The 12,473-nt window shown below is 39.0% G+C and overlaps 1 protein-coding gene across 3 annotated transcripts in view; it reads left to right on the top strand.

The window, feature by feature from the left end:
* The window catches only part of fnbp1l (formin binding protein 1 like), a 64,845-nt gene that overhangs the window by 47,295 nt on the left and 5,077 nt on the right, over nt 1-12,473 (top strand). Inside the window, exons 10-15 of one of the 3 annotated variants that reach the window (XM_031900013.1) lie at nt 3,984-3,998; nt 6,606-6,715; nt 8,100-8,232; nt 8,622-8,716; nt 9,577-9,722; nt 11,051-11,209. In XM_031900013.1, coding sequence (XP_031755873.1) covers nt 3,984-3,998; nt 6,606-6,715; nt 8,100-8,232; nt 8,622-8,716; nt 9,577-9,722; nt 11,051-11,209 — 658 coding nt within the window. 3 annotated transcript variants of the gene reach the window in all.

Below are 12,473 nucleotides of genomic sequence, written 5' to 3'. Positions count from 1 at the left end.
ACACATTGGTTGACAGGTGGAATTTAGGAGGAGATGCTATTTAGCCAACTCCCTTGCCTGAAATATGATCACATGAAAAGGGTTTGTGTAAGTTTAAAGAGTAGCCTGTCTTATGCAACCTTTGCAGAATCATTTAAAAGTGACCTTCTCTCTTCCTTTTCTGTATCCTGCTTTAAGAGCAATATCACACCCTGCCCATTGTCTGGAGCCTTCACCTCCAGTGGGCTGCATTACTCCATGTCAGAAAGTGACCCTCTGCACTATTGTGTGAGTGAGATTAGCATGCACAAGCAGAGAGCTGCTTCCCTGAGAGGCATAAAGAGAGCGGTAAGTCTAGAGCCTGACTAATGCATGCCAGTGTTTGTTTGCAGTGGATTTGCTCCTGTGTGAGATGCAGAAGGTAATTATGTCCTTGCTAAGGGCAATAGAATAAAGAAGGTGGTATTGTTCTTACTAACTGCCTCTGGCCAATTTCAAGCTTTTTCATTTTTTAATTCTGCGCTTTCAAGTTATCTCTTGTTTTCCTACTACATATTAAGCCACTCAGAGCCAAATATATGAATTTGAAGTTAACGGTATATGATAACTGTTATCACATTATTTCCAACCAATAAAAGCGTTATGTACTCTGGGTGCAGGCACATCTGTAAGCTTTTAGAAGCATAGGGGCAGATTCATGGCCTACATTTTTCTTCAGTAGCAGTAGTTTTCCCTGTGTAGCAGGAGCCTTGGTAATCTGAAAACAATATTCTTCTAAAGGGGTTGTTCCCCTTTAAATTAACTTTTAGTATGACGTAGAGTGTAATATTCTGAGACAATTTTCAATTGATCTTCATTTTTTATTATTTGTAGTTTTAACTTTTTTTTATAGTTTTATCAGCTATCTGGAAGCTAGGGTTCAAATTATCTTAGCAACCAGGAAGTGGTTTGAATGAAAGACTGGAATTCGAATAGGGGAGGACCTGAATAGAAACATAAACTATAAAACTGTAGCCTCAAAGAGCAATAGTCTTTTGGCTGCTGGTGTCAGTGACCCCCATTTGAAAGTTGCAAAAAGTTAGAAAAAGAAGGTAAATAATTAAACTATTAAAAATGAAGACCAATAACATACTAAAAGTTAACTTAAAGGATAAGGAAAAGTAAACTCGCTAGGGGGGTGCCATAATGTTAGGCACAGTGATTGTAATCACTTACCTTATACCCCGGGGGAAGCTGTGAGACAGCGTCTGTCTTCGTTCTTCCAAATTCTGGTGCCGACACATGTGCAGTAGGGTAAAAATGGAGACTTTCTTGTTAAAATAGCTTTTCACTCTACTGCACATACACAAGCGGCGAGAACGCAGAAGAAGGAAGAGGATCGCTGTCTCGCAGCTTTCCCAGACTGGTGCAGTTTTCTCCTAACAGGAGCATCAGTCTGGAGAATAAGGTAAGTGATTACAATCGCTGAGGGGTGCCTAACGTTTTGGCACCCTCCAGTGATTGTACCTTTCCTTCATCTTTAGGGTAGTGACACACGGGGAGATTAGTTGCGCCACAACAAACCTTCGCTGTCGCGGGTGACCACGCATGCGATTTACATTCTAGCCGGTGGGATGGCATTGCGGGGAGATTAGTCGCCCGCAACAACAGAGTTTGTTGTGGCGCAATTAATCTCCCCGTGTGTGTCACAGCCCTTAAAGGTTAATCACCCCCTTAACACTGTTTCTGCCATAAATTGCCCATCCATTTTAATGTACATCTATTGTTCCCAGTCCTTGTTTTGCCCAAGGGCAATGTACAGTAATGTGAGCCCATGGCAAATGATGGTGCAGGTATTAATCTCCTGGATCCTGATGAAGTTCAGTCTGCATGCATTGGTGTTTGATTCTGACTAGCATGTCCAATAAGAAAGTGCTGTCTGGTTTTATATAAAAAAAAAAAAAAGATAATGGCATTTGAATTATGTTGTTCCAGCTGAAATGTAGGCATGCCCTTAATACAGTCTTATTCCTTCATGTTATCAGAAAACATTTTCCCATAGAAAATCCTAAATTAGGATTTTTTAAGTTTTAAGTTTTTTTCCTGGGGCTAAATTACAAATAAATATAGTGCTTATGTGCCAGGGTGCAGTAGTATTTACTCGTGGCTGCCGCTGAGCATATCCAGGTTGTTATTACACCAGTTAGTGTGTGCCACCCAGTAAGTTGCAGGATATAGCTGTTAATTATCTGCTAACTGTGGCTCTTTGGGGTGAAGCTCCCAAACCAATCTCTATGATATTGCCCTAAGGCTGCCGCACACAGGGAAACCTCCCAGAATTGTACTACTCATTTAAATACTCATTGCAGGCAGCTAAAAATCTACATCACTATTTGGATATACAGGGGAATTGTGACCCCTGTATAAAGAAAAACTCTTTAGTGCCCTATCCAAGATGTGAGGTCATTCTGAGAGTTGCAGTTTAGCAACAGCTGTAGCCAGGGTATAGGGAGATCTTTAGATTGCTATTACTGCAGCTGTTGTTGAACCGTAGCTACTAAAATTATCTGACAGAAGTCAGTATTGTAATGGTGACAGCTGGGATGCCACTTGTTGACATTATTATGTTTTTTAATGGGGATATTTTGCCCCTTTGCAGTGTTTACAATACAACGTCACACTTAGGAGTATATATTTATCAAAGGATAAAAATAGAGCTCTCCACAGTTCAGCAGAGGAAAACTTCACAGCTCTCTTATTGAAACCGGTTTCATATGACACATTTTTAAGAAAACTGCAATGTTTATTAGTAGTTTCCCTTTAATAGAAACCAATCAACCACGTTCCTGTGAATTTCTGAGCAACAGGAACGGGTTTGAGGAATGGTTTTCTAGAACACTTGGCACGTCGAAGGGGAAAAATATATCCATTTATGTATATACCATGCTATGGATATTTCTATTCTCCAGCAAACCTGTACAAATGGATTAGTCCAGGATTTATAAAGTTCACTTTTGTATAGTTTTCCGTGTGCCCCAGCAGCTTAAGGAGAAGGGTGTTTGGTTCTGGTATGAAGCACTGGAAGGTGGCGTTCAGCATGGCAGCTGCCGATTGGACCCTTCCAACCCAAGTGTTTTTCTTTTTTTTGTGTGTGTGTGTTCTAGACTCTCAAAGTCTTTCACTCATGTTTACATTGTTTAAAGGGCCATGATACACTTTACTTGCAGCTTACAGAGAAATATCTGTGCTGGCAGAGTTTATATCAGGGCTGTGGAGTCGGTAGATAAATTCTCTGACTCCGACTCCTCAGTTTCTGATACTTCCGACTCCGACTCCATGACTCCGACTCCTCTGTTTTTAATATGCTAATGTATTTTATACATTCATACAGTCAATGAAAAGCATGCTTCATGGTCACTCAACGTGTTCGTTTATGCACTGCGTGCATTGGGCTTTATTCTTATAGCAGAGAAGTAATTAATTATGACTGTTTGTGAATTGGGACATTTAAACTTGCTTTATTTTTTTTTTTTTATTCCCATTTAAATTTAGTAGGAGTCTGAGTCTGTTCATTTTTTGCCGACTCTGACTCCAGGTACCCAAAATTGCCTCCGACTCCTCGACTCCGACTCCACAGCCCTGGTTTATATTATCTTTCTATACAGATAACTTTTTAATAAAAGCGAACTTCTTGCTGGCACAATACGGGTCTTTTGGGAGGGGCTAAGAAAGGTTGTGAGACAATGGCAGCTTAAGCAAGACTGTAAATAAAAATTTTACTTCTATAGGTAAGGGCAAAAAAAAAAAACAACAGGAAAATAATTATACATAATTTTTTGTCTGAGAGATACAAAGAGAAAATTTAAAATTTAAAAGAAATATTAAGTTTAATTTAACAAAACCGTCAAATACATTTTATTGCCTGTAAGGTCCCATGATTTGTCAAAGGTCACAGTACATACTTTAGTACGTAATAATATTGTCCAGTAACTTGCCCTTTTTTTCTGTTTTTGGGATCGGTACAGTGGTCATTACGGATGGTAAGAACTGTGTGCTGGTCTGTGTCCCATTGCTCAAGCTCAGTGGCATGAAAGTGTCGTCTGTCTCTGTTACCAACTCTGTGACATTCCCGCGGGCACAGCTTCTCTCTGTCATACGCAAATTGTGTGCGCACAAGCTGCTTGTGTTTTGGTACATGCGTTCAACACCTCTGAAAATGCACTTCTTTGAGAATTCTTTGTGTGTAAATGCATCTTCCATTTACTTTGTGTTTCTTTGTAAAATTAACAGTTCTCATTCCAGCAGCTGCAAGAAGCAGCCAAGAAATAGTTAAATGCAAGCATCATTAGACATAGTTAGACATTCGGGTTATGTATTAAAAGATGCACAGATTGCTACAGATCTAATCGTTAATTAGTCTGTTCAAAAGCCAAAAAAAAAAAAAAAAATCTAATCTTGGTTGGCACTTGGGCAAACTTGTATGTTTGTATAATTTTTTTTATAAAGCACCACAAGGGTACGTAGGGCTGTGCAGTCTTACAATATTATTATAACAATAGGCAAAAGTTCAGAAAAAGCCTGTTCATTGAATTAATGTTGAAAAAGTGGGTATACTAGCCCTTTAAACAAAATCTGCTTGTATTCTTTGCATAATTAATGCACATATATATGCACTAGTAACTAGGCAACATGTTAATGCAAAGCCAAAGGTGAATCATCAGTTGAAAATCTTAGACATTAGACTGATAACAATGTCAAATATCTGATTTACATGCCATTGCTTATACTATGGGCAGAGCACTGACACTTGTAGGTGTGTGTGGGCTTGTTCTCCTCCATAAACCTCTCTGCCTCTGTGATGGGCTGAAAGGGGTTGATGTCAGCCTATATTAAACTGGTCAGCTCATGAACTTAATCTTGTCTAATGGCACATGCAGGAACCTAGCCGCAACAGCTCGGTATGAGCTCACGCCTTATGTCAATTTACATTCTCCCTTCTGTGTAAGGGTGAAGACACACTGAGCTACTAGAAGCAGCTACTTTTTTTATGGCTACTAAACACCAGAAAATCCTCTGCCATAGACAATACTGAGAATTGTCTCTGCTAAAGCACACACAGAGACGGTTATCAGTAAATGATCAGCATTGTCTGTTTTAGGGCGAAGACACATGGGGCCATTAGTTGCCACGACTTTTAAGCAAGTCCATCGCAACGACTAATCGCATCAACTTTTCTTCCATAGGGTATAATAGAAGTCGCCCGTGAGTCGCACGCTTGCGAGTTTTTGCTGCACAGAGTAGTCACCGAAACTTTTTTAAAAAGTTGCGGTGACTAATCGCCTTGTGTGGGTTCGCCCTTAGTAGCCGTGACAAGTAGCTGCTACTAGTAGCTCCGTGTGTCTTCACCCTAAAGGCCCACACCTAATAACCTTAATGGAGTTTGTAGTCATGTGAAATGGCCATAATTTATTCATGTTTTTCAGTGTAATGACATCAAGGTTATATCTGTTGCGTTGGCCTTTTTGAAAAGATACTATCCTCTTGCAATTGTGCCATATTTAATAAACACATTAAATTTCAAGGCCTTAGCTCTCACTCTCTCTCTCTATCTATATAGATATGGAGCATGAGTTGAATGCCCCTTTTGAACTCTGTTGGAGTGGAGGAGAGCTGTGAATGAACTTGCAACAAACAAAGTTTTTGGTTTTTACCTTTAGTGGCATAGGGCTACAGGGGCTGTGGGAAGGAAGCCGCATAGCAACCCTAAGCCCTGTGACTATTACAATAAAGTCCTGTTTATACAAAACTTTAGCTTCCCCTAAATCATTGTGTATTGTTTTACATCACATACAGGTTGAGATTTATTAAAGCTGTTATCCCTCCCACACTCACAGCTAAAGGTTCAACCACTGGAGCAGTAATGTAGTATATGTAAACAATTCTTCCAGATACAGCATCATTTATCCTCCTGTGTGTCTTGCATAGTCTTCTGGGAGTGTACATCTAGAGGCCTTGCCATAAAGCTATGCAGGACTGCTGATTTATTCATGCAAGCAAAATAGACACTGATTCTCTCTTAACTAAAATAATTAATGCTTTAGCAAACTGTGCTCAAGGTTAATGTCAGAGAGTGGATTTTTTACCCCAAGAACTCACTCACATTTTCTGCTCAAAACATGCCCTGGGTGTGTGCAGAGCATTTGTGTGCTACCAAAGCTTGTATATATAGTTTGGCCCAGTATACCTGACAACTTGAACCCATATATATTTTTCTGAAATATTGCTCTAAATATTATTTTGCCCAGCCACTGTTTTTGTTATCCTCTGACTGATAAACTTCCTTAGCGAATCAAAATGTTTTTATTTATTGCTGCTAAATTACAGGTTTTTCTCCCTTCAAAATTTCTGCCTGTGATGTTGCCCTGAATTACTGAATATTCTGTATATTTGATTGCAGTGTGTGTGTGCCTAGCTGGTGTGTCTTACTGTTTGGGGTTATGCTTAGGTAAATTCCACCTCAGGATATTCATATGTATGTTCTGCTTATTAGACCAGGCATCACCCGCTGAGTGCTGTATCTCATGTGAGCTGCTCTGTGTAGTTGTACTTGCTTGCCCGCTGATATACTTGTCATTTCTCTGAAACAGGGTCCGGCTTTGGAAGATTTCAGCCACCTTCCCCCAGAACAACGGCGCAAGAGACTGCAGCAGAGAATTGATGAGCTCAGTCGAGAACTTCAGAAGGAGATGGATCAAAAGTATGCTCTATTTATCAAAAGGCAGTGGTGACTGAAGCTTTGAGGCCAGAGAATTATTTCTGTTTGGGCTTTAAAGGTTTAGCTGTTGTATAAAAATCCTTTTTATGTCATTTTCTAATCCCATAATTAGTCTCCAGTTGTTTGGACTTTGAGGGCATCTCCACCCAAAAACTAAAACTGTGTTTGGGATAAACAAAGAAAATTGTAAGCAACTTTCCAACATATGTTGATTAATCATTTTAAGTGGTTTTAAAATCATCTTAAAGCATAATTTGTCTGACTGTTTGTATTCTTTGGTCTTCCGACATAACGCACCAACTGACAAACACGCCTGGAGGAGACCGGGTTCCTGGTGCATTGATTTAGGAATCGGGCATAGGGAACGGAAATGGACAAACTGATGCTGCTCACAGTTGCATGTACAGTTATGGTATCATACATTATCCAGAAAGTTCTGAATTGCGGGAAGGCTTTCTTCCATAGACTCCATTTTAATTATATTAATCAAAATTTGAAACATATTTTCTTATGTAATAATAAATCAGTACATTGTAATTGATCCCAACTAAGATATAATTAATCCTTATTGGAGGCAAAACAATCCTATTTGGATTTATTTAAAGTTTTTAAGATTTTTACTGGACTTAAAGTATGGCGATCCAAACTACAGAAAGATCCCTTATCCATAACACCCCTGCTCGAGCATTCTGAATAGCAGGTTGCATACCTGTACAAATAACCTTAAAAGCCCTGGAAATGTTTATTGAATGTATTTTGGAAAGTGGCTACAATTACATTTGCTATCATCATGCAAAAATGGGTAGAGGATTTCTTTTAAGGCTAATGCCCCATAGAGAGATTAGTTGCCTGCGGTAAATGTCTGCTACCCTGGGTGACTAATCTCTCCAATATGCCTTTCCACCGACAACAAAGAGACCAGTGGAAAGGCATACACATTGCTTTGTTTTTCCAAAGTTGTGCAAAGTTTCATCCCGTAGGCAACTTCACACCATTTCGGGCGGAAAAAAAGCAGAACATATTACAGGTGGTATGACAGGTGACTGCTAAAGTAGACTATGGGGAATTATTTTGAAAGTTTAAAAACCTCTCTTGTGCTTCTTAAAAAATGTGTTAAAGTCCCCCAGGCTACTTTGTATGCCATTTCCCTAAGGGTGCTGCGAGAAATTGTGGAAACTGAAGAATGTGGAAACAAAGTGTAGCACTGTAGGAAACAGCCACAGGAAAAGTGAATTATAAGCTCTCACTGCAGGGAAACTGCCTTATTCTGTTTCCTTCCTTCCTTGGTAAATTAACAGGAAACACACTGAAAACACTCAGCATAACAAAGCCCTTAAATATTACTTTATCATCTTTGTTACTATAGAGACGCTCTGAATAAAATGAAAGATGTCTATGAGAAGAACCCACAGATGGGAGATCCAAGCAGCCTGCACCCAAAAATAGCTGAAACCACGAGCAACATTGAAAGGCTTCGGATGGAAATTCATAAAAATGAGGTTGGCATATTTGCTTTTAGGCGTGCTGCCCATGTAAATATTCTCATCGCTAATTTATTAATGAGCACACGTGCAAGAGCTTTCTCAACTGGTTTTAATATCTTTTTAAAATCGTGGCAGCTTGTTGCTGTTCCTGGGGTATTTACTTTCCCATGCATTAATTGTATATGCTTTAATTGTACATAGAATGAAGCTTCTGAGAAGCCCCTCTGCAAGGCACCAAAAATGTGACACAAATGTTAAGATAAAAATCATGTATAATTAATGCAGTCAATCCTTGGTAGTTTTCAGTAAACCATATGCGCCTATTGTTTTTATGGGCCTTTAATTTGCTGTATTTGTGCTTCATTGAATGAGATTGGACTAAAAACATTTGTTGTTAATATTAGGCTTGGTTATCAGAAGTGGAAGGCAAAGTATCCCAGAGAAGTGAGAGACGGCACAGTGCTGAAGCTAACCATCTTGTAGCACAAGGAAGAGAGAGGTCAGTACTTACCCTATACCGGTGCTGTCCAACTTCTGTTGTACCGAGGGCCGGAATTTTTCCGACGTACGTGTTGGAGGGCCGATAATGGATAATGAGAACTATGCAGGGGGGCAGTTAATCACAGTACTGATACCACTTAGATCTTACACAAGAGTAAGCCATCAAAGCAGCCAGACAGGTGGGGGGCCACACAGAGGGGGGTCGCGGGCCGCCAGTTGGACAGCACTGCCCTATACCATGGTTAGGCTGAAATACTACTTACTCTGACAATGTGTTTCTTCCCAGACTACTAAACCTCTTGTACATGTTGAGCTGGTACTGTCCCTCTCGGCAGTAAGTTTCTGTTCTGAGTTTTAATCTGGGACAGTCTCATTGTGGCCTAGGTTGCAGTGCTACGGTTACATCAGTTGATTTAAACAGCAGATATTCCATTTCATGCTTCAAGCCTAGTTTTGTCCCAGGGGCAAGGATTATGGCTGGGACAGAACTAAATGTTATACATAGTATTTTCCAGAATATCATTCATTAAGTGTTGAAAATAACTGTTCCCAGTTGTTAAGTCCTGCCAACCTGTGCTGAATTTAGGTTTTTCACCCACTGCGCGGCCATTTAAAGAGACAAAAGTACCATTAAGGTACGAATGTGCAAATGCAGTCGTCTCCATTGCACATCTGTGCACAATTGCAGCCATTCACAGGTCAGTATTTTCATGCAGTTATTTCTAAGTGCACCACTTAAACCATAAAGAGCATTCATATTTAGTGTCCTTACTATATGAGCGCAAGAACAGTCTGTAATGCACCTAAATTATTTTGCTGTCTTAATTGCTGTTTTAATATACCTGTTTCTCTCTGTAGCCCTGAAGGAAGCTATACTGAAGATGCCAATCAGGAAGGCAGAGTACAGCCTCAGCCCCATGCTCACCCTGAGTTTGATGACGAGTTTGATGATGATGAACCTCTCCCAGCTATCGGACACTGCAAATCACTCTATCCTTTTGATGGTATGTGTCTCCCCTAACAGCAGTGTAAACACTAGCCTTTTATTCCTCAACTTCCCCCTAGTGTTGCAAAGCAGAGCTGGCATATCCAAAGGCCATTTATGTTATTTATGTGCTTATTCAAGAGTTCCAGGCTTATGAACCACTAGAGGGAACAACCACTAGAGGGAACTAGAGATTTGTGCTGTATGGTTTTATGTGGATTGTGGATGCAGGAAGGTACATTCTTACTGCAGAAAATGTCAGTTGAACTAATGGTTATTTTTGTCCCCCTATCCAGTGTTTTGTGATTTGTAAAATATAGTCATGATAATTGTTTAGAAAGCCCTCCAAAACAAACTTGGATGTATGTTTAACAAAAAAATATGAATAGACTAATGGAACCGTATACTAACATTGGGAAAATTTTGTTTAAAATGTTTAAAAACCTCTGCTTTATATTCCCATTATTACAGTTTCTTGCAAGCTGACCGTTGTATAGGTCCCGATTACACAAAATATCTTCCTGCAACTTCTATGATAATTGTATTGGCCCCTAGAGAAGAAATTGGGTTCTACTTTTTGTCTGATTTTCCCAGCTAAAAGCCAGATTAATTTAGGTGTAATTAAACTGAGATATTATTTCTTCTAACCTTTTATTTATGTAGCCCTAAAGTAATGGCAGCCTAGAGTTATCTCTGCCAAGCTTGTGTTAGAAGCTTTGCTTATGTAGGTTTTATATCTCGAATGGCTTTGATATGTACATTTGAGCATTTACAGTTATTTTTAAACATTTATCTAAGCATTTAAGCAATTGCTATTGATTAAGAATCAAACTGGATTTTCACTTCATGTATTGTCAGAATAAAATGGCCCTTAAGGCTAATGGAATGCCAGGCATTTCCTTTACCAGCAAAGTAACACCCTAAGCCACCCTTGCTGACTGCCATTAACTTGAATGGCAACTATCTGAATGTAAGAACAGCGACAGGTGGCTGCCATGCAATTCCATAATAGGTGGCAGATACATTTCTTTGCTGGTGAAACATACTTCTTGTTACGGAAAGGTTGTGCACAATAATACTTTTTAAAAAATGCAATAGCACAATTCTTACTGATTGGAGCGCACACAGCATTTGAGAGGCACTAGTAGTCATAAGGAAGTGCAATAGAAAATTTGAACTATTATTTAATTGCAATATGTATGTTTTCATATGTGCAAAATATGTGTTTCATATTATATGTATGTTTTCTTATGTGCTAATATACGAAGCATCTAATTATCTGTAAATCTGGTGCATTTAATTTGGCAGTATCCATAACTTTGTAACATGACTTTCATCTCTACTTAGGCAATAATGAAGGCACCTTGGCAATGAAAGAAGGAGAAGTTTTGTATATTATAGAGGAAGATAAAGGGGATGGATGGACAAGAGCAAGAAAACAAAATGGAGAGGAAGGCTATGTACCCACATCCTACATAGATATCACTCTAGAAAAAAACAGTAAAGGTGCAGTAACTTATATCTAATGTACACATACACCAGCTACTGGTCAGAGCGAGAGGAAAAGTCACAAGGACAAAGTGTTAATAGCCGATGTATATTGTTCACTGTGTGAGCTCCCGAGATTTCACCTTTGGGAATATTTAGTAGCAAAAAACAGACAAATAAATAACTAGGAACTACACCTCAGCTCTTGGTTAGGGTTAGGGTTTTTTTTTTTAAATTTGCCTGTAGACCAGGGCTTTCCAGCCTGAGGTATCCAACTGTGATTGAGCTGCAAATTCCAGCATCCTGGGTGGCATAGTAGGATGGTAACTGCTCTATAGCCAAATACCTGCTCTGTACAAGCAGTTCTTTAAGTAATGGTACTTTAAGCTCCCTCTGCCTTTTTTTTTTTTTTTTTTTTAAAACATTTAGTTTGGGTTGTTTTAATTGAACGATTTTTATGGCAGATTGTACTTGTAAGCATCTGGCCACTTTCAGCTTTTTGACTCTCTCGCTTTTCCAAACTGATATAATAATATGGCCTTTGCACGAGACCAGGGATGCTCAAACCATGGCTTTTGTGCCCCAGGATTTTCTGGCTTTAAATATTTTATTGTTTTTTTAACCTGTCATTTTAAATGTAATTCCTAATTAATTTGTGGTATGGTTTGTATTTAATCGCAATGTTCCGAACGTGACAATAAAATTATTTTTCAAGGGGGAATCAATTGAAGGCAAATCCTGAGAATTTTTTCTTGCCTTTATGGAAGCACTGAAGAGACACGCAGGCATAAATCTATTATTCTAAAAATATAATTGTGCTTTTTTTGAGAGAGAGAGAGAAAACTATGTTTTACTATGGGTGGAAGCTTCTAGATGTTTCTTCTTTGTAGATTTGCAGACATTTTTGCAATACAAAAGGTTAAATACCATGTTGTAGAAAATAATGTATATACCCTGGTATCTATTATGCAGAACCTGGGTAAAGGGGTATTTTTTATAATTTATAGCACAATACCTCAATGCTTCAAGCCAGCACTGTTCCTGATATGTTTTCTATATGGAGCAGAGTATTTCTCAGATTTAGATTATTTTGTATGCTTACTCCATTATTGTGATCTTCATGAACCTTTGAAACCTTATGGCTTCATGCTATAGATTGGAGTGATAGGCAGGGAGATGCCAACTCCTATCCTAATACTAATTCTGCGCACAATTCCTTCAGTGTTGTGCAGTTTGTGTATAGAGCTTGACTGAAAATATTCATGCTTTCTGGAAACCCATC

The sequence above is a fragment of the Xenopus tropicalis genome, chromosome 4, assembly GCF_000004195.4.
Source record: "Xenopus tropicalis strain Nigerian chromosome 4, UCB_Xtro_10.0, whole genome shotgun sequence".
Lineage (NCBI taxonomy): Eukaryota > Metazoa > Chordata > Amphibia > Anura > Pipidae > Xenopus > Xenopus tropicalis.
This window is presented reverse-complemented; position numbering and strand designations above follow the sequence as displayed.